This window comes from Poecile atricapillus, chromosome 5 (assembly GCF_030490865.1).
Source record: "Poecile atricapillus isolate bPoeAtr1 chromosome 5, bPoeAtr1.hap1, whole genome shotgun sequence".
In the NCBI taxonomy this organism is placed as follows: domain Eukaryota; kingdom Metazoa; phylum Chordata; class Aves; order Passeriformes; family Paridae; genus Poecile; species Poecile atricapillus.
Genome location: NC_081253.1, coordinates 22,959,797 through 22,984,446, shown reverse-complemented (window position 1 = coordinate 22,984,446; position 24,650 = coordinate 22,959,797). Strand labels below are relative to the sequence as shown.

Sequence of the window (24,650 nt, the reverse complement as noted above, 5' to 3'; positions counted from 1 at the left end):
GTGCACAGCACTTTCTGGATTGTATGCATATCTGTCATTGTAATATAGAAGTTCTACTAATTGGTCTTCACCTTCTCTATCTATTAATCCTCCCCTTTCTCCATCTATCCATCCAACAAAATATTAAAACTAATAATTTTCCTTAAAGAACCAACAGTTGAAGAATGGTCTGAAGAAGAAAGAGAGGAAGTTTCTATTTCCATTCACAGAGAAGAGATTTCTGAAGGTACGACAACAGTTCAGGAACACTAGGCAAAAGCAAAAAAGCAATTTTCGGTCTATACCAAATAGACAGTTTGGATTAATAACTGTTTTATTCATAAGGAAAAAAATACTACTATATAAATATATTTTGTAACTTACAATTTTATTGTCTATGACTTCTGTTGCTTGCTTTAGAAAAGTGGAGTAGCTAATCCTTTTTCAATACAGTGCAAATAAGAAGCTATCTCTTTGATAGTGAGATCTATCAGGACTTCTTTCTGTTTACAAAACTCCTCTGTTGGAAATTTCTCTTCCACCAGGTTGCTTGGATAAAGTAAATGTTCTTCCAAATATCACAATGCACTCCGCTTCCTCAGATAATTTCATTGTAAAATAACTATATTGTTTCCACCTGTAAGTTTAATGGTAGAAGGAGTTTGTGACTGTGAAGGACAGTAACACTGACTGTTACTAAGTTTTTATGACTAGTGACACCACAGATTTTTCCAGGGACATCTTTAGTAAAGGAATTTTCTCAGTATTCAGGAAAGGTTTCTTAAAATGGAAAAATTTCAACATTAGTGAGTTAGTGGACAGAGGAAATGGAGCATTTTCAAATCCCACACAAATACAAGATGAGAGCTCAGGCTCTCGGTTCCATTTAAGTTGTTTGGAGTGTTTCCATTGGCCTCAGAGGAAGCAGGATGGCTTGAATGTAGATTTTGTCATCCTAGAGGAGTCTATTAATAAAGCACACTGTTTATTTTTGTCTTACAAATATTTTGTTGCTTACCAGGGCCATAAAGACAGGAATATATGTCAAATACTTAAGTATTTTTATATTTCACTCTTTTTAAAAGTGACTGAAGAAGAGTCTTACTACATAGAGGAGACAGTAACTGTTCCAAAAAGAGAGGAAGCCCCACCCACAAAAGGTATAAGTTCATTTCACTACAGCATATGAGTTGTTTCATCATTCTTAACATTATGTTGCCACTTCATGTCTATGTACATTTTTGGCATTTTTGTATATGTTTGTGCTATAGTGATACTACTCCTCTATGTAAAACTATGTATTGTAATCTTTTAAAGTGCCTGAAAAGCACAGGAGAGCTGTCCCTGAGCCAAAAGTCCCAGCTGCTCCTAAAGAAGCTCCAGGAGTTAAAGGTATAAACCTTTATAACCAGTTCCTTAACCAATTCCTCAACTGGTTGATGTGTCTTCAAAGGGATTATGTTTGTCTTACTGTCTTGCTTGTACATGTTGACATGGGTGGTGTCTTCTCATAGTGATGAATGCTGTCTCAAATTCCATCTTGTACTTTGAAAATTATTGTTTGTGTTAACTCAGTAAAATGCATTTTGTAGTAGGCAGTTGCAAATATTACACTTTAATATTCTTCCTCATCTTCCTTCTCATCTTGCTCATTTTTCTAAAGTTCCTGAAGTTCATAAGAAAGCAGTTCCTAAAGAGAAAGTACCTGTTCCTGTGTCTAAAAAAATGGTGGCTCCACCAGCAAAAGGTATATCTGTGGTTTGTTCCTGTTGCAAAAAAAAAAAAAGCTTTTTTGCATTTTTTCCATCTTTAACATATATGCCTTGTTTGGGGATTGTATTGTTGATACAGCGTATATCTCTGGTATCAAATTTCTTCAACATTAAACATGTATCCATGTCTGTTTGTCTACATGACACCTGTGACCTGTGCTGTCTTGATGAGGTTTATATGTTATTATATGTAATTTATATGTTATTTCATCTTCTATCTTATACCTGTTGATGAAATCAAACAAATTTTCTAAAGTTATGCAATCTTTTTTAAGAACCTGCAGAAGCATTGGTGCCCACTTTTGAGGCAGAATTTGAAGAACCTCCAACAACCAAAGGTAAACAGATTATTACCATGGAATTTTTTTCTTGCAGTGTTTATATTTAGGCATTTCACTTAAATACAGCTTTGTTTGTTAGTATCTCTAACCCTTGCAAGGATCTTCCCTTTCTTTTGGCTAATCATTTTGGTGCAATGGATGTAAAGGATGCTCTTCAGCAGTGTCTTATTTTTGTTAAGTTTACTTAGTATTTTTTTTAAAAAATCAAAATAAGTAGAAGAAACATATATTTGCATTACAAATATTGTAATTAAATATTCTTGCACATTTATTTTTAAGTGGCTGAAGTGCACAGGAAAATTATCACAGAAGAAAAAGTTGCAGTTGCTAAAAAAGAAGTGGCTCCACCAAAGAAAGGTATAGAAATTTTCAGAGCTACAGAAGAGAAGACTTGTTTCAGAATAGTGGTTTGTTTTTCTGTCTAGTTACCTACTGTTCAGTGTTTGCTGTCCTCTTTTCTTTTACTAGAAGAAATGTCAAGTCTCTGATTTGTGTTTTGTTGTCTGCTTATGTTTATATACTGTGATCAATTTAACATGTATTACAATAAACTTTTTTTTCAAAACTGCTAGCAGTGCCCAAGAAGCCTGTGCCAGAAGAAAAAGTACCTGTTCCAATTTCACAGAAAGTGGCAGCTCCACCAGCTAAAGGTATACAAGTTCTTTTGGAACTAGAGATAGTTTTTAAATATCAGACATCCGTGTGGATCATACAGTCTGCCTAGTTAATCAAATCTGTCTTTCCTGATTTGGTTATAAATGAAAAGGACTTTCATCTTTGCCCCTTCAAAATACTGCTGGGTGTGACAGAGAATAGTCATACACCTTCATTCTTTGAATTTTATAGCTACTATTTCATTTAATTGATCACTGGATGCTTAAATGCTTGCAAAGCTGAGTGACAACATTTAATTAGTGAAAAAAAAATTGACCACGAAATTTGAAAAAAAATTATCAATGTCTATGATATTGTCAACATTCAGTGAAGTGTTTCAAACTTCTTGTTTCAAACATATGTTCTCTGTTTCTGTGCTTTTCTTGTGTTTGATTTTGTTATGTACCCTGTGTGTGTGGTGTTCTGTGGTTTAACTGAGTTTCTGAAGAATTTAAAGACAAAGTATTTACCTCTTATTTTCATCTTCATTCCATCTTTACGATATGTGAATATTCTGTTCCATTTTTATTTGTTTTTGTCTATATATCTATTACTCTAATACTAGATGTTTATTTTACTGTATATTATTTGTATGTCTCATGTGATTGTTGTGTTTATCTTTTCTTTTAAATAGTGTGCTATTTGCTCCTAATTGTTTGTCTATAATTCTTCCATGTGAATTTCAGAATGTGTGTGATTTCTTTTAGAAGTTAGTATTCTTACAATTACTATCTTTAAAGTGCCAGAAGCACAGAGGAAAACTGCCAGAGAAGAAAGAGTATCCATTGCTGTTCAAAAGAGGAAAGTGTCTCCACCACCAGAAGGTAGTCCTGCCCATGGATTAATCTATGAACAGACTGTGCTCATCTAAGACTACCAGAGCTTCAGGCCTATTGGTCTGGCACATCTCCTGAGGTTCAAATTTAGAATTACACAATCTTTTAAGTTGGACAAGACACTTAAGGTCATTAAGTCCAACCATTAACCTTATACTACCAAGTCCATCACTATGATCCACTGTAGTCCCAGAGGAACTTCTAAAAAGTCTTTGAGAAATACTAGAGACATTTTTCCCAATTACTCTGGGTATGGGTGGTGTCAGGAAATAATAGTTATTTTTCTAAGAAACTCCAAATGGGATATTTATTATTGTACATGATAGTACTCTAGGAAAAAGAAAATTAATGTTAGACTCTGTCTTTGAAGTACCAACAGAAGAAGAACATTGGGCTATGTCAGAGGAAGTATCCGTTTCTCTCCACACAGAAAAGGAGATTTCATACACAGGTATGAAGACTAAAAAGATTCCGTATCTGAAGTTACATCTTGTCAGCTAGTAAAAATACCAGAGAGAATAAAACAAAATTTCATGACCTTTGCTATTGCCAGTTTATCATGAAAGTGAAGCTTGTAGAATAAGGCAGCACAGTATTTCATTATTGCAAAATGTTTAATTTTTTCCTCTTGGCTTACTGCTGTTCTCATAGTGGAAGCCAAATAATTTCATTGGGTCCTCCTTTTTAAATCCTGCCACCTGTCTGACCTTTGAGTGGAAACAGGAGACAGTCTTTGCTTTCATTTAAATTAACATTCTTTACTATTCTGAAAATACAAGCAGTCCTTTCCTGTTCTGTAAAAGCAACTCCTCTCTTAAATCTGAAGGCTAAAGAAAAAATCCTTAGCTCTACTGCTGCCTACATGGCTAAGACACTTAACACAATCCAATGTAATTGATCTACCTGCTCAACAGTCCACAGCCTTTAAGGAAAATTTATTGCTCTTTCACTTGTTCAGTCTATCAATTGGTTTGTGAAAAATGACCCACAAGATGCCTCATGATTACTACTTTTGGATCTGATACCGTTGATAAATGGCATTATCATATTTGTGTCATGAAAGATTAATACAGACAAATCAGTGTGAAGTTAAATTATCTATTTAGTCTCCAAAGATGGGGGGATAAACATACTATGAGTACTAAGAGTATGATGAAAGACAATCTTTGGTTCTCTCTAAGGCAAGTGTAATATGCCATCCAGTCTGTAATGAAAAGGGCCAAAGCAGAAGGACATTAAATGTAACAGTTCCCAATGGGGTACCAAACAGTGGTGTTTTAGCTGGAAAGAAAGGACCCGGAGTAACCTGAGCTTTCTGAAAAGGGCGCTCATGCAAAATGCAGTTTTTGTTCTCAAATCCACCAAAGTACCAGTTCCAACCAGTTTTAGTTTAAGATTTCAAATGTAGATGTACCTGGTACTTGAAATTAAATATCAAGGAGGACTATTCCAGAAAATACTTAGAGAGTTAATGAGTCTTCACATTGCCCCAAAAATAACACTAAGCATCAAGACTTGTGGCAGCCACTCGTCTATGCTCACTGTAGCTTGTCATGAATAAAGCTTCTAGAAATTCTCAAATCTGTCACTGACAGAACGGATTCTACCTCCTAAGGTCAGAAAAAATATCAAATCTGTAAAGCAACTGCCACAGTTATTCTCCAACTTGGCAAACCTGCCAAGGTAATTTTCTGTGCAGTTTCCAGTTATTGGTCAAAAAATTTCCAAGACATCTGCCTCAGAAGACAAGACCCACACACTTCTGTGAAAGAGAATGTGCTGCTTAAACACAGCATTCTTTCCTGAATAAGTCTTAAAAACTGAACATGTCCATCTTAATCATTTGGCAATGAAAATCAGCAAACTTAGCTTCACTGTTGGCAGCAGTGGATGAAGCAGGAATCATATCATCTGCTTCTACTGGTATCTTGAAAAGTTTATTGTTTCTTAATTGAAAAGAAGCCTAATGACTTCCCTAGCTACTTGCCCAATGACAATAAGTGTGTTTGTCTTTTACATGTCAACCATGTGTTTGTAAGATATCTTTTTCTGTTTCTTGCCAAGAATACTTTTGCTTTTAAACAATTTACATATAAAAATTCTTAAATGTAATTGTACTGTATCTTTTAAGTGCCTGATGTACCAGAGAGGGCTATCATTGAAGAAAGAGTACCAATTTATCCTCCTAAAAAAATGGCAAGACCACCAGCCAAAGGTATACTGGACAGAGTATTGAAATATGGTGTCAATGTTATTTGTGTTTTGTATGTTCTGTGTACAGGGAGTACCAAAGTTTTTTCTATGGAATGTTCTTCCTTTGGTTAATTATTAGTTGAAAATGCCTTGTGATCCTTATTATTAGAAAGATCTATGCGCTAAATGTTAAGGTTCTTTTAATTGGTATCTTTTTAAGTGCCTGAAGTACGCAAGACTGTTGTCCGAAAAGAAAAAGCGTACGTTGAAGTTCCTCAGTATGAAGAGAAAGAAGAGATTCCAAGATACAAGGAGGAAGAAACCACCAGGTATGAGAAGGAGGTAATCCATTACAAGGAGGAAGTTCACCACTACGAAGAGGTTAGCCACTATGAGGAGGAAGTTCCTCAATATGAAGAGGAAGAAGTTCCTCAGTATGAAGAGGAAGAAGTTCCTCAGTATGAAGAGGAAGAAGTTGTCCATTATGAAGAAGAAGCTGCTTATTATGGAGAAGAAGTTGCTGAATATGAGGAGGAAGAGCCACAGGTTCCTCAGTATGAAGAGAAGGCTCCTCTACCAGCTAGAGGTATAGTTTAACTTTAGGGTTTGTGTGAGAAGAAGTAGTATCTTTTCATTCTGTGAGCATACCAAGCTTTTGTTTTAAAATGTTGCAGTGTGCTTTACATTGTGCATTTTTTTGTTTATTGATTATTATATAGCGCAGAAAACATGCACATCTACTCTTTACTTGCTGTATATTCTTCACTACTACCTTCATAAATTGAAATGTCCCATGTCATACATGTTCATTCCTCTTTCATATGAACTTTGTATAACCCACTAGGAAAATTTAACTGAGCTTAATTTCATCCTCATCTGGGGTCCAATTTTTCTATCAGACTGTGCTTGAAATACTTAAAAATGCTTATGTAAAGTCTGCAATCATAGACAAAAAAATATATTTATCTAGAAAATAGCTAGGGTACTTGAAAATAATTTATTTAGGAACACAAATTACACTGAATTATTTTCAGAAATCTCAGAAATCCCTATGGTTGGTGTTTATTTCTGTCTTGAATGGAATAATATACTTAAGAAAAAATACCCATATTTAAATAATCTTACTTTCAGATGTTTTCCTTAGGACTAACTTTTATGGTATGGGTATAAATTTTCTACATTGTTAATACAAGATAAACATAGTATTCACTGCTTAGAAGTAGGTCATGCCAAGATCTTGGTAATAAAGCCTTTCTGCATCATAGTATAAAGATACAGTTAATGTATATCCAATTTTCAAAAATTACATCATAATCTAAGAGTATAATTACCAGTCCCGATCCAAATCATTCTATAGTGTCTTTTTTCCATCAAAGAAGTTCAAAATTTCTTTTCACTAATTAATGAATGTCAAAATTTTATCTAATATTGTTTGCATTAGAAATTTTGTCATAAACATAAGAAAAGATGCGCTGCAAAAGCCAGGTTAATCCTGAACAGGAAGATTAGTGTTGGCTGAAATTTCCATTGAAACTCTCATAAGAGCTAAGTTTAATTCATATGTGCTCCAATCATTCTTCAGTATGCTCAGAGCCAATTCCATTACAGAAATTATTCTCCTGTAATTGTGAAAATTATACGGACAGTTCTGGGGTTTGGAGCACAAAGAAAAGTTTAGATACATTTTAGTTGAAACCTTTGCCTAACTGTAGTTCAAGTCTGTTGATTTCAGAAGAGTAAAGGGATTTTTTAAAAAGCATTTCATTTACCCAACAAATTGTGGTATAAACTTCTCGGTACTTAAAATGGACAGTTCTGTCTGTGAAGTAAGTCAGGTGATAAACTAGATGTGCTTGGGTTTTTTGCATGGAGAAAGCTCTTGGAAATTTTCCAGGAAGAAAATGCAGTCAGCAATTAATATTTAATATATATAAAAGAATATGATCAGATGCAACCTATTACATGCCTGACAAGCACTGGGAACAGTTTCTAACAGCTCATTCGAAAAACTACAACTCTGACTTAATCTTCTGATCAGCAAAAGAGCCCTTGAAGATGAAAACATTTTTATTGATGGCCTAAATGACTGTGCAGAGAAAATGGACATAATAGCAGCTGATATAATGTGTTTTTTTATTTTATTTTGTCCTAATGATAAAACCCTTTTAAACCATAGCTGTCTGTTTGGAGTATGTGATGTTTGCTTGCATGAGTGTGTATTTGTGATGTTTGTTTGGACTTTATGTTCCTGTTGCTATGGAAGTAAATACCTAAAACATTAATGGTATCTTTCAAGTGCCTGAGGTTCCCAAGAAGCCTGCTCCAGAGGAAAAAATACCTGCTCTGAAGAAAAAAGAACCTCCTCCAGCAAAAGGTATATATGATCTCTTTATGTTAGAAGACAAACTCTGAATATGTGATTCACATAATTTTTCAATGCCTTAGTTGCTTATTCTTTCTGTTCTTTTTGAAGATGCGTCTTCATATGAAATATTTGTGTTGCTGTCTTTTTTATTTAATTTCTGTTTTGAGTAGCTTATTTTTTAACTATTTTTTTGAGTGGTTTATTTTTTAACCAAAATCATGTTTTTGAAGTGCCCGAGGTGCAAAAGAAACCTGTACCTGAAAAGAAAGTCCAAGTGCCGAAGAAGGAAGCTCCCCCAGCTAAAGGTATATGCACTTGTAACTATCTGTGATCAGAAAGATCTCCTAGCATTTATTTATCTTCTCACTTGTATTAAAAACTAGGGTAGAAAAATAATTGTTGCTCTTAAGGATTGTGGTTCTTTTTGTTTAATTGTTTAATTGTTAAATTTTGTTTAATTGTTTTAGTGTGACTGGTTTATATGTTGTGTTGTTTTAGATTTTCATGCAAAGCTCATTATTTAATAATATCTTACTAAGTTCCAGAAGTGCCAAAGAAACCTGTGCCAGAAGAGAAGGTTCCTGTTCCTGTACCAAAAAAGAAGGAAGTTCCACCAGCCAAAGGTATATGACTTGATATAGCTCTTGACTGAATGTTTTATAAAAAAACCTAAATTTAAAATTCAGTCTTTTCTCCTATGTGATGCAGAGTGAAGAAAGTTTTCTATTCTTGACAGTTCTTTGTCATCCAACTTTATTGATTCATATCAATGTTCTTTACCTTATGGGTCAAAAAAATTAAATTCTTAAGCAACAACAATATTTTTTCAAGTGCCTGAAGTACCAAAGAAACTTGTGCCAGAAGAGAAGATACGTGTCCCAGTGCCTAAAAAAGTGGAAGAGCCTCCACCAGCCAAAGGTACACCATTTCCTGGTTGAGCTGTGTCATTCTATTTCTGTTTATTCATCTTTACAAGAAGATTGTTACTGCCAGTAACAATTCCATTCTTCAGCCTAATGTGTTTGAACCATGCCCTGAGCTGTTTGATCAGGATACTGTTGTGTTTGTGTCTGTCAGTCTATGCTTTGAAAATGTCTTCGTGTTTTGTTTTGTATTATATCTGTCTTTTGGATCTTATATATCCAAACCATTTTAAAGGATTTACTGTTTCAAAAACAGATGGTCCAAAAGACAAAAGAATTTACCTAAACAGCTAGACTTCCCCCTTAGCCTTACTATACCAGTTTGTAGTTCTGTAGTATCTGTATATTTGTAAGTTTACATTGTGCATAAATCTGTGGAAAAAATCATCAATGTTAACTTTCACACAACTAGTTTTTGCCATTTTTGTGTAGTTATCTTAATATCAGATATACAGTTATCTTTTTACTAGGTCTATGTTACACTGAAAATTAATTCCCTAAACAAAAATGTCTTTAAAGTGCCTGAAGTGCCCAAGAAGGTTCCAGAAAAGGCAGTACCTGTCCCTGTACATAAAAAGCCAGAACCTCCACCAGCCAAAGGTATCGCTTCCTGTAGCTGAACATGTGCAGAATGCTTGTTCTTGTTTCTGTGCGTTTGTTGTTAGAACTTAACCAAAGTGTCGCAGCAGTGTGTGACAAATGTACTTGCTAATTCACACTCTTCAGCTTCTGTGTAAGTTGTGTCTAAGTTCTCTACAATTAAAAACTATCTTTAAAGTGCCAGAAATACCAAGACGTCCCAGTGAAGAGGTACCTGTTTTTGCTCCTGAAGAGGAAGAGGAAAAAGTTCCAGAGATACCAGTGAGAGGTACAGCATTCCTTCTTGAAGATTATGAGAGCTCTGTTCAATTCATTAATAGTTCTTCATCTCCAGTGATTGCTTTAAGCTTGATGTAATTAACCTTCTGAGGGGAGTTTTCTTCTTCTTTCTGGTCTTTGTGACTTTGTTTTCCTAGTTTTAGTTGTTTTGATGCTCTAAAAGCAAATACCAATTTCTTATCAAAACAATATCTTTAAAGTGCCAGAGGTGCCCAAGAGAGCTGTCCCAGAAGAAAAAGTACCTGTTGCAGTTCCTAAAGTAAAGAAAATTCCACCAGCTAAAGGTACATCACATCATGGTATATGCAGATAATTCCTCTCCCTCTTATTTTCACATTTCAGTGGAACCTAATTTTAACACTAAATTTATACTCATGTGAATTCAGGTCCTTGATTATAGCACTCTGCTGCTTCCCTGTACTGAGCAGTGCTAGGGCTCAAACAGGGTTGTCTATTTTTGTTATTGACTGCAGCTGGCTGAGAATCAGGCCTTTAATTATCTGCTTTTTTCCACTTTAAGTGATTACTGTGAATGAAATAATTCCTTGTGATATTATCATCCAGAAATAATTTTTAAAGTAATTTAAATTTTCTTTATGCAAAATAGCTGCGATTAAATTTTATGGCCCTTGGAAATTCTTCAATTTAGGGAGAACAATGTTATGTGTACCTTGAGAATAAGGTAGATTCTCAAGGGTTTTAGCTAAATTTATACAAAAATAACATCAATTTACAACTGATCCTGCTAGTAACCAGATCCTATACCCTAAATGTGAAATTCAAAATGGAGGTAGACTACTGCAAAGGCCACTGTTGGATGCCAAGCACATTCTACCTCAGCAGCTGAGTATTTAAAGAAAAAAAAAAAAAAAGAAAAAGAAAAGCAGACACTGAAAGGTTTTTATGTAAAAAACTTTAATGCTAATAATCTTCTTTAGCCTCTGGTTTATAGCATATCTTGCTAATATATTCTGTTTGCAATGACACTGTGGAATTAAAAATTGGGATAAAGTGCTAGTCCTCCTATAATTCTTGTAACCCAATTACACATTGCTCTTTTCAGGGAATAAAAAATATCCAGTAGTTTCCCCTATTTTTATTTCTCTTGATACTTTAAAGTTGGTGTCTTTGTGTTTCATGTTATGGATTTTTCTTTGTGATGTTGTGAAAGTAAAGTTCTTAAAATAATATCTTCAAAGTGCCTGAGGTTGCAAAGAAAGTTGTGTCTGAAGAAAAGGTTCCCATTTTTGCTCCTGAGGAAGAAGAAGAGGAATTTATTCCAGAGGAAATTGTACCAGAAAAAGGTACATGATCTTTTCTTGCAAGTCACTCATTACATCTTTTGTGTTCATTAAAATTCATCTCTATTTCTTGTTCTAAGTTTTATGTAACTCTTATATATGCTTTGGGGGGATTTTGTGATCTTGTTCAGTTTTTATCTTGTTTCTGTGTTCACGCTTTTACTGCTTTGAAAGCTTTTTTAACATGTGTTTGCAAAATAATATCTTTAAAGAGCCAGAGATTCCTAAGAAACCAGTCCCAAAGGAAAAAACACCTGTACCTCCACCTGAGAAACTGGAGCTTCCTCCAGCAAAAGGTGCATAAGTTAACAGTGTATTGTTATTCTCATTCAGTGTCTCTGTTTAATTTGTTTTTTATGCTAGCTTTGTGTCTCTGCTGCATTTCTGTATTGATATCTCAGAGTTCCTGTCAAATTCCTAGCACAAAACAAGCTCTAAATTTATTTGAGTTGCTCAAGAAGTTTGCCCGTGTATGTAATGTCTTCTGTTTAAATTTCTGTTTCATCTTTTAAAAATATATTCTGCAGAGCAGTTCTTTTTATGTCTCTTTGTACATGTTTTCTGTTCTCTTTCTCATACTACTGGTGGATGACATTCTTAAAATAAAATGTCTTTAAAGTGCCTGAGATGCCTAAGAAACCAATTCCTGAAGTGAAAGAACCTGTTCCTAAAAAAGTGCCAGCTCCATCAGCCAAAGGTACTGCAGATTATAAATGCTGTTACGGTTAACTGATAATATTCTTGATCCAAGTTGAGTTTTGCAAGGGACACTTCAGTATTTTTGTCCTGTATTGTATTTGTCATTATACTATTTGTTTGTTTGTAAGTTTCTGCTCTGTTGTTTGTAATCTTCTGGTTTTGTGTCCATTTAAAAACTGTGCAAAAGTACACACTGAAGTTAGGTCTTATCTTTAAAGTACCCAAGATGCCTAAGAAGGTTGCTGCTGAAGAGAAGGTGCTGGTTGCTCCCGCTGAAAAAGTGGAAGTTCCAGCTCCAAAAGGTATATGTACTCCTTATAATTAGTATTTATGCTAGGAATACCCTTGTCCTTCTTCTTTCTAACTTTTGTCTCTGTTATACAAGATATTTGTTCGAATTTATGTTAAAACTCTTCATTTTCAATGTTTGCATTGTTGAACCATAAAGCTCTGTTCCATGTGCTTTTCTGCTTACACTGCTCTAAGTTGATTTGGTGTTTTTAAATTCCTAAACAAAATCTGTATCTTTAAAGTCACGGAGGTGCGTAAAAGAGCTGTGGCAGAAGAGAAAGTGCAAGTTGTTGTGCCCAAGCCCAAAGAACCAACACCAACCAAAGGTACAGATATATTTCTTATTTCTCCCAAATATATTTTTTCCTTCTAATTCTAAAATCTTTTATAATATATATATTTTTTTTTTTTCAGAAGCACAGTTTTATAATTTAATATGACTTATGCTTGAGGTTATCATGTGCATTCTCTGTTCTTTGTCAATTACTTGGGTAACTGTCAAAAAACAAAAATTAAATAATTGTTAGGTAGTAACAATAATACTGTTTCCAAAGTGCCTGAAGTATCCAAGAAACTTGTACGGAAAGAAAAAGTTCCTGCACCTGTGGTGGAGAAGTATGAGTATGCCTATGAAGAATATGAGAAGTATGAGGCATACGAAAGCATTGAAGAGTTTGAGAAAATTCAGGAAGCTGAAGAAATTGAGGCATACGAGGAACCTGAAGAACCTGAGGGATATAAGGAAATTCTGGAACAGGAATATGAAGCAGAGGCTGAGGAGAAAGATGTCTATGAAAAGTATGAGTTTGAGAAGGAAGAGATCTATGAGAAGTATGAGGAGGTATATGAGGAGGCGTATGAGACCAAACCAGCTATAGGTAAATCAAGTCATGACTCCGTTGTTCTTATAGTGTGTTGAGTTTTCAGTCACTGCTTAAGCCTCCTATGGGTGTTCATTTATATTTTGCCTTGTTTGTAGTCCTATGTGTGTCTGTTTCTGGTAATGGTAAATCAGTTCAAAGATTGTCTCTATCCTAGTCCTTCCTAAAGAATTCCCTTTCCTATAAAATGGGAGGGTTCCCTATCTGACTGCCCAAGAGTGAACTAGTGGAGATATAACACAAGCTGAGAAAATGTTAATCTTCTGAAGTAATTCATCTGCAACCTGAATTACTTTTTATGCATTAATATTTAATTATTTTGTCCAGTTTAGCTCCTTTGAGTTACAAAGATATTAAGACTCATGTAGAACCTTCTTTCCCATAATTTAAATTTATGGTCATAACTTTATGACCACACCATATAACTCACACCAAAGAGAAAGTGCATCTACAATGTACCAAAAAGATGTACATTGTTATTTCTTATTTCATTACTCAAAAATTTTGAGATGACTGCTCCCTTTTTTCTGTATAAATGATGAGATGGTTCTTCTACAAATGAGTGATTGCTGTGCTTGCTGTCTTTATACCTGTTTCTTCACAAGTAACTTATAATCCATAATGACATATTTCTTTAAGTGCCTGAGTTGCCCAAAAGACCTCTGCCAGAAGAAAAAGCACCTGCTCTTAAAAGAGAAGCTCCACCAGCTAAAGGTATATCATCCATCAGATAAATCTGAAAACATAGCCTTCTGCATGAGCCTCTGAATCCCCAAATCCAGCATTGTACCTATTCTGATTTGTCTGCTAGACTCTTAGCTCTCTTTCACACTACTGTTAAAGAAATTGCTAAAAAAAAATATTTCTTTAACAAAACAAAAACCAAACAAATTAGTTCCTGGAGACAAGGGGAATGAAGTTAGTACCTTACTTTAATTTTTGCCATAAGAACACAAGTGATATTTTAAAGCTAATCGCTGAAATTCTAGTTTCCTGCAGAATCCTCAAAAACTAGAACTTGCTTTAACCTAATGATGTGCTGGAGTGTGTGCTATCTTAATAGGTATTCTCTGTATCAGGCTTTATGAAACACAAGTGTCATGAATTGCAATTGTCAGCAAGTGCTAGAGAAGTTACTGCACTAGTCCAGAGTGCTGTAATTTTCTTTTCAAAGCACTAATTTGCCAGAAATTAGTTTTGTGCTAGCTTTAATAGCTATTGCTCATGCAAATTGTCAGAATATAATCAGTGGGAAAAGGTGGATTAGTTTGCTTGTTTGTTTTCACAGCAAATCTTGGAGTTAATTGATAGGAAATTGAAACCTTCCTGTATTCCCAGCTGCCATTAATTGGAGCTGATTGTACATGAAACCTAATTGTTAAGGCTTATCCCTATCCAGAATTTATCCAACAACAGCAGTTGTTCTTATTTCACTGAATACTGAAACTCTAGCTGCATTAATCCAAGTAAAATAGTCCAGGTAGCCTCTTTTCTATTACATGTATTTATGTATTTGAGAAATATTTTTATGTTTTGCTAAATTTTCTGACTCTTTGCATTGTTTTCTTTTTGTTTAACTTCTATTCTTACATAATACTCATACTGCAAACGTCCTTAAAAAAACTACCAATGTCTTTAAAGTGCCAGCAGTGCCAAAGAAACCTGTTCCAAAAGAAAAAGCACCACCTGCTATTCCTAAAAAGGAAATGCCTCCACCAGCTAAAGGTATACTTCCTCTTCATTGTGCTTGTGAAACATGAACTCAAAATTCAATCTTTTGTCTTCATTATTTGTTGAGAAACATGTGCATATGTTTTACATCCCCACAGTGTTTGTTTTTTTCATCTGTCATTGAGTCTTTTTTGTCTGTTGGTTTCAAGTCATTTGTTAAAAACGTGTTAAAGTCACTTAAAAAATGTGTGTTCTGTCATTAACTTGCACATGAAAATAGTTCAGAAAGAAATAATGTCCTTATTTCTTCTGAAATCTTTCAAGAAAGTATTTTTTAATGTTATTTTTCTTTCTAATATTCAAAATTAACATAAATGTTCTTTCAGGAAGGATTTAATTATTTGATCTTTCAAGAATCTTCCTTCTTAGACTTGCTCTTCTTCTTTTTAACTTCTTTCAAGTAGCTTTGAAAGCCCTAAAAATAAATTGTATCTTAAAGGGCCAGATGATCTCAAAAGACCTGTCCCTGAAGAAAAGAAACCTACACGTACACCTGAAATAGAAGCTCCACCAAAGAAAGGTAAAGGAGCTTTTGCTATGAAATATTAGGAAAGGAAATATTTGTGTCATTTTTCCCAGCTAAGATTAAACATTGTCATGTTCTTCACACTACTGCAAGAGTACCCAGTCTCTAAGTGGAGATTGAAATCTCAGTGATAAATCCCAAACTGTGGGGCAAACATTACCCATATGTGCTAGACAGTAAAGCATTGAATTATGAATGAAAACATGCTGAGGAGGTATTGCTGCTTACGCCACCAGTATGTAAAGCTTCAATGCTTTTCTATTTAAAATACAGTTGTGAATTTAGTTTAAAGTGGGGTTTTGATACCTATGCACAGGTCATGTTATTGATGAAGAAGTAATAGGGCAAGAGCCAGTAAGTTAAAACTATTAAAGCTGTTACACCAACCAGAAGGAAGAGCATGACTATTCCATAAAGCTATCTTTAAGAGCTGAAACCATAAATTTCTTCACATATTCCATTGTTCCAGGAAGATAGTTCTAGAACTGTATCGTATTTAATTCCTGAAAAGTTTCCAAGACCTCAATACTACTTAGTTTTCTGGGTTTATTTCTGTTTGGGGTATTAAAAGTTGAAAACTACTTTGAAATTACTAAAAGAAAGCTAATATCTTTGAAGTTCCTGAGTTTCGTAAGAGAGCTGTCCTTGAAGAGAAAGTACCCACCATTATCCCTAGAGAAGAGGAGCCTCCTTTTTATGAAGGTACATCAATGACCCATCTACCAAATAGTAAATTTCAGAGAACATACCAAGTCAAGCTCTATATTGTTCTGCAAAATATGAGATTTTATAATTAATTTTTAAAACTATTTAGAAGAAGCTTATAGCCATACCTTTTAGACCATCTACATCCACAAATTTAGATATAATTCAGCATTTTAAATACTTTAAAATGTTACACTAAATGTAACAATGGAGTTTAGAATTTTGAAAATGCTATACTTTTTTTCCTCTGATGATGGGAAAAAGACACATAAGAGAGAAACAAAGTTTCTGATTCAGGAAGCACTTGAGTCACACTGGAGCAAAGAAATGAACTGAAGCAGACAGAAGTTTAAGAGCCGTCTTGAGCAACACCTAATTTTTGAGTTGCAATGGAGGTAATTAACTCCAAATGAAGACATATGAAATCCAATTAAAAATTCTATTTTATACACAGAACTAAGAAACTAGAAAATAAAATTAAATATTTCTCCAAACATATATTTTACTAAATAGGAATGGTAACTTCTAGCAGTAGTGAGTCAATGGTCACACTGAAAGATATTTAAATAACTTATGTTCAAATAGCTCTTTGTCCATATGCATTTCTGCATGTTTTTATTTTGTCTTTCTACTCCTGTCTTGTAACTAATATTAAAATATGTAAAATAAACTAATATCTTTAAAGAACCTGAAGTTTATGAAGAAGTTCCAATAGAAGAAAAGATGCCTTTTATTACTCCTAGTGAACCAGAAGCTCCAGCAGCTAAAGGTAAACCAACTCTTCAAGCAATCTGTAAAGCAACACATTCCAACAAATTATTCATCTTCTCATTCCATCTGTGTGCTAATCTGTTATTTAATGTTTTCATTCTAATGTTTCCTTAGATGCTATGTTTGTCATAACTTGTTTGCTACTTACACTTTGTGTATTATAATGTTATTTTAAAAATGTAATATCTTTGAAGTGTCTGCAGTGACAAAGAAAACTATCCCACTTAAGAAAATACCTGTTGCTGTACCTACAGAAGAAGCTCCTCCAGCTAAAGGTACATTACCTCCAAATTAACTCCCTCTGACCTCTTATGAAAGTGAGATACCAAGGGAGAAATTCAGCTTGCTTGTTCTCCTTAAACAACACAACAAGATGCTATAAACACTTGATATTTAAATTTTTTTGTTTTCTATAAGCTCCTATAAGTTGCTTAAACAGATTGATACATTCTGCATCAAGAACTTAAAATTTAAGAAGACTGAATTAGACACAGAAATTTAGTATGCAGGAGATTCAGGGATTAGACAGGGATTAGTTTTATATTTTTTTGACTTCATATCTCATGTTCAATTTCTCAAAATACTTTCTCTGACAATATATATGGGGAAAAAAAATCTAAAAGGTTGTAAAAGAAATTTATTTGCAAAAGGACTCTTTGCAGTCATATCAAGGGCTTAAAGAAAGTTAAGGTACAACTTTAAATCAGGACAAAATAGAAAGCCACAAAATTTTTAATAGAAATATAATTTTGTTACACAATTCCAGAACTGAAAAGCTCTGCACACATTGGGAGCCTAATAATTACTTAATTGAACTGGATTTTTACCTTGCTTTTATGGGTAATTTTTAAATTGCAAAAAATAAAACCTTTTTTAGTGCCGAAAGTCCTTATACATACACATACACACACACACAAAAACATCCCACAAACAAACAAACAAAAGCCCAAACATAAAAAACCTCTATTACCTTTTCAGAGAAGAGCATATTCAGAAACATAAGTACTAGGAGTTAGAGAAAAAACAGACTTCAGAAGGTGAAGTTGTTGAGTTTTATTCACATCTCAATACCATATATTTTTCCTATTGTTCTAGTCAATTTAATTAATTATTTTACAAAAGTGTATTACTTATTTCATAATGCAAATTTCTAAAATAAACCAATATTTTTAAGTTTCTGAAGTACGAAAGAAAGCTGTCCACAAAGAAAAAATACCTCCGGCTGCACCCAAAGAAGAACCTTCACACTTTACAGGTATAAGAAATTTTATGTACGATTTGAAGGATATAAAAAATATGTTTTCACATATAAATTATTCTGAGAGCATTCTGTTTATCATGAGCTGGAGTTTACTTAACAGCTTTGGTTACTTGCAACAGTAAAAATTAATTAAAAAAATATGACCAGTAGTTGTTCTTAATTTTAAGTACTACTTGAGATCTGTCCAAAGGGGAAAAAAAATAAAGAAAATGTGACCAAACTTAGATAGACAGGGCCTATCTCTGCACTTCAGGTAGTAGCTCAGTTTAGAACACATCACACATCTTTCTTCTGACAAACTGCAGAGGTCAGGTCAGGGTAGAATATGAGAGATTTTTCATTCCTTATTTGAAAGCATCCTAATTTTGCACATGGATATAAAATAGACCTGTATACCTTCAGAGGAGCTTGACTATTTGATTGTATTTGTTATTTATCTCACATGTTGTCTTGTTTTCTGGAGATATTCTAAGTGTTTAAACTAATATCTTTCAAGTACGTGAAGTTTACAAGGAGATTCACATAGAAGAAGAAATTTCTACTGTTCATAGGAAAGAGGAGGCTCCAACACCTAGAGGTATATGACTTCTTCATCATCTTTTCCTACAATTTGCTAAGTCTTGAACTACAAGAAAATTAAATTTTCATGTTTGTGTTTTAGTCCTTGTCCAGCATAATTAATATTTCTTTTCATTCTTTCAGTACCTTACTTATATGAAAAACTTGAGATTTTTTCATTACATGTCTTCCTCTCATTAAACTGAACTAATATCTTTAAAGTGCCTGCAGCTATTAGGAAAGCTGTTCCAGAAGAAAAAGTACCTATTGCTATGCCTAAAAAACCAGAGCCTACTCCTGTGCCTAAAAGACCAGAATCTCCACCATCTAAAGGTACTTTGAGACCCTGGCAGAACTGAGATCTTTCCCCGATAAACATCTTTACTTTTTTACTGTTTCTTACATAGTTTCTGATTTCATACTTCATGGTCCACATGTCAGATTTGTGGTGTTTATGTTGTATATGTCCTATTTTCTGTTTTCTGTTTCTCAAGAGGTGTTTAAGTCATAAAATCAAAATGAAAATGAATAAATAGTTTTCAAGTGTGTGAATTGTCTAAAAAAAGTATTCCTGAAGAAAAACTCTGCCTGAAAAGCCAGAAGCTGCCTAAAGGATAGGTCAGCATATCCTTTCATTCTTTTTCTATAAGTTTCTTCTGTGCCTTGTACTGTACTTGTCAAAGCATTAAAAATTAGTTGCATCTATCTATTTATTCTATCCAAGAGTAACCCAGAAATTGCATCAGAAGCTAGAAAAAGGAATAGAAATAAGGAAAGCTCTAGCCATGCTAAGACGCAGTGAGATTTTCACTCAGAAATCAGATTTAAGAATGTTTTCACTTCATAGGGACAGCCTCAGAAATTTGATCATACTCTAGCAAGAAGTACATCCTCTCCCTCTGCTTCACATTGCTCATGTTAAACTTAGGGGTCAGTTGATTTAATTTTGAATGGAAATAGAACTTGCACAGAAACCAGCTGTTACAAGTCATTCAGGTATTTTAAAAGTCTGTCTGAAGTAGCAGTTTGAGTGGCATTCAAAACTGTCAAGCCAATGGCAGCACAGCTTATCCCACCCTAGTCATTATCACATAGTACTGCCAATCATCAGTGAAGAGTGGTTGTGTGTGGCATTTAAGAGGCATTTCACTGAAGTTAGTTGACATTCAAAAGGCATTTCATTGAAGGTCAACTTTTGCCTTGACTTCTTTAGCTTGTTTTCATCTTTATGGGGAGAATAGGAAATCTAAAACTGCTTGATAAAAGATCCCAAGCAAAGTCACTTCCAACTTATTCTTTGACAGAGGAGTAGAACCATGAAGACTTCTCAGAAGTTGCCAAAGCATCCTTATGCAACTACTTGTTTTGTCACATTCTTATATATTTCTGTGTTTTGTCTTATGTCTCTGCATTGAATGTTTAATTTTTGTCATTTTTAAAACTACATTAATATCTTTGAAGCATACAAGGTACCTAAGAAATCAGTAAATATTGTTATACTTAAACAATCAAGAGTAACACTACCTAAAGCTTATGTGTCAATAATAGTATATTTTGGAGGAGGATATTTTTCTCTTGAGCATCAGAGTTTATAGAAAAACTCATTTATCAAAACCCTATTAGTATGTAATAGTCTATAACACTTTTTGCATGACATCTTTATGTCTTTCATTTCTTTCTGATATGCTTCTTGTGATACTCTTTCTTCTTTACAATGTACATATTTTAAATGCTTTAATTTTAAAAAATGAATGCTGTTTTCTTTAAAGTTCCAGAGGTGCCCAAGAAAATTCCAGAAGAGAAAGTTCCCACTGCTGTCCCTAAAAAGCCAGAACCACCAGCAGCCAAAGGTATGTTGCACTACAGAAAACTAAAATTTGGAAGAGGAAAAAAACTTCTATCTTGATTGTGCATATTAGTTATCTGATTGCTTGTTTGTGTTTTCCTGTTACTTTTACTTTCTGTGCCCATATAGTTCTATATATGTTACTGTGTTTAAAATTCTTCTCTTTTGAATCATAGCTGTAATCTGTACCAGTGTGTTAGAAATATTGATGTGGCTGAGCAGAAAGGAGATTGACACTTGAGAACAATAGCAGAAATCTTAAGAGAAGAAAAGAGGGCCTCTGTGATGTGAAATAGTCCTGACTGACAATGAAAACCTAGCCCCAAGAGAGCATAGAATGATTGATAGACATGTCTAATATAGAAGAAAAACTTGTGTAGAGAAGTTTGCATAGACACAAATTTGATAACAAGAAGTCATCACACCTAGAAGAATGTGACAAGGAATACAAAATGGACAATGTCAGTCTCAGTCAAATAGAGATGTTTGAATAAAATGGAAAAATAATCTGATGTAGAAGAAGAAAGTCGAGAAGACTCTGAGGTGCTCCCTGAGACTTTAAAGGGACATAAAATAACCTTAAAACAATAAACAAGTCAAATCAGAAGTTTTATTAAGAACCTTGACAATTTCTGCTGAAAAGTTTTGAACATAACTGTAAAACTCTTTATAACAACAGAAAATAATTTCTTTCCTAAAGGGCCTGAAGGACCCAAGGAAGTATATGCAGAACAAAAAAAATCAAAGTTGCTGTGCTTAAAACTTCACAAGTTATACCAGCTAAAGATTCTTGACAATATGACTAAAGTACAGACCCAAAAGAAAAATATTCTTTTCTTGTTTTAACAATATAGAAGATAGTATTCAAGACTTCTGGTTGCATTTTCTTCTGTTGTCAAAGGTTTTTCAAGTGAAAAAATGTTTTGAGTGAAAAAAAATAGATCTTTGTAGTTTACGTTTTCACTAAGAGTGATCTGCTGTTATGCTTTAGTGTTGTTTATGCAATTCTGATACCACTAAGTTATTGATATTTTTCAAGTGTCTAAGGTACAAAAGTAACTGGTCCCATAAGAGGTTTCAGTTAAAGTATCAAAGAAACCAGAATGTCCAGAGACTAAGAGTAACTGTATGCAAGGAAAGTAAACCCCTTAACTGTCTACGGTACCATTTTAACATTATGGTAATTTACTTTTACTATTAATGTCTTATAAAACATTTTTGTTGTTTCAGTTGTGGTTTTTGCATCTGTAACTCAGTGAGAAACCAAAATTTCCTCTAGGGAATGGAGAAATTACGTATTTGCATCCAAAACCACTCCTGCTTTTGATGCCCCTGAGATTTACTTTTTCTTAATGTCTGAACACTGCAGACATACATACATAAAATTAACTGCTTTTTTTTTAAAGTTCCTGAGGTGCCCAAGAAAGTGGTTTCAGAAGAAAAAATACACATTGAAGTTCCTAAAAAACCAGAACCTCCACCACCCAAAGGTATATATTCAATAATAATAAGACTGCATACAAATTCTAGAAAAATTTTATGTTTCTATATATTGTCTTTCCTACGTTTGTGTTAGCAGCTTTTCTTGTATAGTTTATATAATATAAGTGTTAGACTTTGTGGTCTTCTTCCTTTTTGAATAGCTCTCAGTAACAGTGACTACTAATAGTGTGTGTAAAGCAATATGGAAAAAAAAACCAACAAAACAACCAAATTGTTTATGAGGGTGGGCTTTTTTCTGATGCTGTCAGGTATTTTTTTTTTTACTTTGGAGTTATTATTGTCTTTTTTATTCCTATTCTTCAAATTCCTGAAATTAAAACAAACAAATATCTTTAAAGAACCTGAAGTGCCGAAGAAAGTTGTTCCAGAAAAGAAAATACCTGTGCAAAAAATACCAGAACCTGTGGTTGTCCCAGAACCAGAGGCTGCACCTGAAGAACCAGAACTCCCACCAAAGGAAGGTAAATCTCAATGCTAATAAAATGACAAAAGTAATGTTTTTCATCTTTTCTTTAACATTGTAATTATCCTTCTGTTTCCTGAAGTTCTAAATTATGCTTGTTCTATTTATCGGCATATATGCATGAAACAGACACACATGGTTGTTTTTGAAAAAATACTGCCAAATCTTGGATGTCTGAATTGCTTGTGTTACTCTTACCATTATTCCACTTCAGTTCTTCCTACTATTTTTGCATATTCTTGCTGTTCTACCTGCTTGGGTTCATGAAAACCACCACAGCTAATAAAATTTATAATAGGAGAAGAAAATGAAGTACCCATTCTAGTAGCTAAGAGCAGAAGTTATCAATTTAATTGAAAAAAACAAAGCTCCACCAAGAAAAACTAGACGCCATCACCTCTGTTTCTTGAAAGAATCTTCACTTTAATGCCTGCAGTACAATTAATATCTTTTGTCCTGTCCATTCTGTTGACAATTATTATGGCTTTTACTTATATCTTAAGTTATATTATTAGTGCATGTGTGTACTTCCATATGGGAGCATGAGTTTTGTGAGGTGTATGTACTGTTGAGAGAAAAGAGAGAAAAGCCAAAGTCTTACATTCATCATTTAAAAGGCCAGCATAAATGATTGATACCTGATATGTGTTTAATATTTTTATTACAATTGTCTTTTATGTTTTATGGTTGGCTTAATTTTGGTATGATTGTCAGTGCAGTTGTTAAATTTAGAACTAATATCTTTTATGTACATAAAGCAACCAAGACAACTTTGCCAGAAAAGAAAGTACCTGTTCCAGTTTCTCGAGAACCAAAGTCCATTGCAGGACACACAAAAACAAAGCATCAAGAGGTGGAACTGCAAGAACCAGAAGTGGCCCGAAAACTAAAGCCTGTAAAGGCAGTTCAAAAACTAGAGCATGTTCTGACATCTGAGGAGCCTGAGACTGTTTTGACATACCAAAAATCAGAATCTATTGTAGCATCTCAAAAAACAGAGCATATTGTAATGCCTGAGAAACCTGAGGAACCCAAGCCTGATGTGGCATCCCAAAAACTCAAACATGTTTTGATGCCCCCAAAACAGAAGCCCACTGTGGAATCCCAAAAAGTAGCACATACTGTAGTGCTTGAGAAACAAGAATTTGTTGTGGCACCTGAAGAACCTATCCCTGATGTAGAACCCCAAAAACTCAAATATGGTGTGATGCCCCCAAAACAGAAGCCCGTTGTGGAATCCCAAAAAGTAGCACATACTGTAGTGCTTGAGAAACAAGAGTTTGTTGTGGCACCTGAGGAACCTATTCCTCATGTAGAACCTGAAAAACTCAAATATGGTGTAATGCCCCCAAAACAGACACCTGTTGTGGAATACCAAAAAGTAGCACATACAGTACTGCTTGAGAAACCAGAGTTTGTTGTGGTACCTGAGGAACCCATGCCTGAGGTAGAACCCCAAAAACTCAAATATGGCGTGATGCCCCCAAAACAGAAGCCCACTGTGGAATCCCAAAAACCAAAGCGTGTTGAAGTACCTGAAAGACAAGAATTTGTTGTGGCACCTGAGGAACCCAAGCCTGATGTGGCATTCCAAAAACTCAGACATGGTGTGATGCCCCCAGAAGAGAAGCCTGTTGTGGAATCCCAAAAACTAGCACATGTTGTAGTGCTTGAGAAACAAGAGTTTGTTGTGGCACCTGAGGAACCTATTCCTCATGTAGAACCCCAAAAACTCAAATATGGTGTGATGCTCCCAAAACAGAAGCCTGTTGTGGAATCCCAAAAAGTAGCACATACTGTAGTGCTTGAGAAACAAGAGTTTGTTGTGGCACCTGAGGAACCTATTCCTCATGTAGAACCCCAAAAACTCAAATATGGTGTGATGCCCCCAAAAGAGACACCTGTTGTGGAATACCAAAAAGTAGCACATACAGTACTGCTTGAGAAACCAGAGTTTGTTGTGGTATCTGAGGAACTCATGCCTGATGAAGAACCCCAGAAACTCAAATATGGTGTGATGCCCCCAAAACAGAAGCCCATTGTGGAATCCCAAAAATTTGAACATGTTGTAGTGCTTGAGAGACAAGAATTTGTTGTGGCACCTGAGGAACCCATGCCTGATGTGCCACCCCAAAAGTTGAAATATGTGATGCCCCCAGAACACAAGCCGGT

General features: G+C 34.4%; 1 protein-coding gene across 1 annotated transcript in view; it reads left to right on the top strand.

Annotated features, from left to right (window-relative positions):
- The window catches only part of TTN (titin), a 240,302-nt gene that overhangs the window by 97,028 nt on the left and 118,624 nt on the right, over window positions 1-24,650 (top strand). The window contains exons 120-148 of the mRNA XM_058840325.1: window positions 149-226; window positions 1,065-1,139; window positions 1,297-1,371; window positions 1,643-1,726; window positions 2,027-2,089; window positions 2,372-2,449; window positions 2,665-2,742; window positions 3,487-3,570; window positions 3,953-4,033; window positions 5,714-5,797; window positions 5,996-6,361; window positions 8,072-8,149; window positions 8,371-8,445; window positions 8,680-8,763; window positions 8,972-9,058; window positions 9,583-9,663; window positions 9,842-9,931; window positions 10,143-10,226; window positions 11,142-11,233; window positions 11,458-11,539; window positions 11,863-11,940; window positions 12,161-12,244; window positions 12,476-12,559; window positions 12,788-13,111; window positions 13,754-13,828; window positions 14,756-14,839; window positions 20,436-20,516; window positions 21,919-22,002; window positions 22,354-22,476. Coding sequence (XP_058696308.1) covers window positions 149-226; window positions 1,065-1,139; window positions 1,297-1,371; window positions 1,643-1,726; window positions 2,027-2,089; window positions 2,372-2,449; window positions 2,665-2,742; window positions 3,487-3,570; window positions 3,953-4,033; window positions 5,714-5,797; window positions 5,996-6,361; window positions 8,072-8,149; window positions 8,371-8,445; window positions 8,680-8,763; window positions 8,972-9,058; window positions 9,583-9,663; window positions 9,842-9,931; window positions 10,143-10,226; window positions 11,142-11,233; window positions 11,458-11,539; window positions 11,863-11,940; window positions 12,161-12,244; window positions 12,476-12,559; window positions 12,788-13,111; window positions 13,754-13,828; window positions 14,756-14,839; window positions 20,436-20,516; window positions 21,919-22,002; window positions 22,354-22,476 — 2,916 coding nt within the window. The remainder of the gene's footprint in view (window positions 1-148; window positions 227-1,064; window positions 1,140-1,296; window positions 1,372-1,642; window positions 1,727-2,026; window positions 2,090-2,371; window positions 2,450-2,664; window positions 2,743-3,486; window positions 3,571-3,952; window positions 4,034-5,713; window positions 5,798-5,995; window positions 6,362-8,071; window positions 8,150-8,370; window positions 8,446-8,679; window positions 8,764-8,971; window positions 9,059-9,582; window positions 9,664-9,841; window positions 9,932-10,142; window positions 10,227-11,141; window positions 11,234-11,457; window positions 11,540-11,862; window positions 11,941-12,160; window positions 12,245-12,475; window positions 12,560-12,787; window positions 13,112-13,753; window positions 13,829-14,755; window positions 14,840-20,435; window positions 20,517-21,918; window positions 22,003-22,353; window positions 22,477-24,650) is intronic.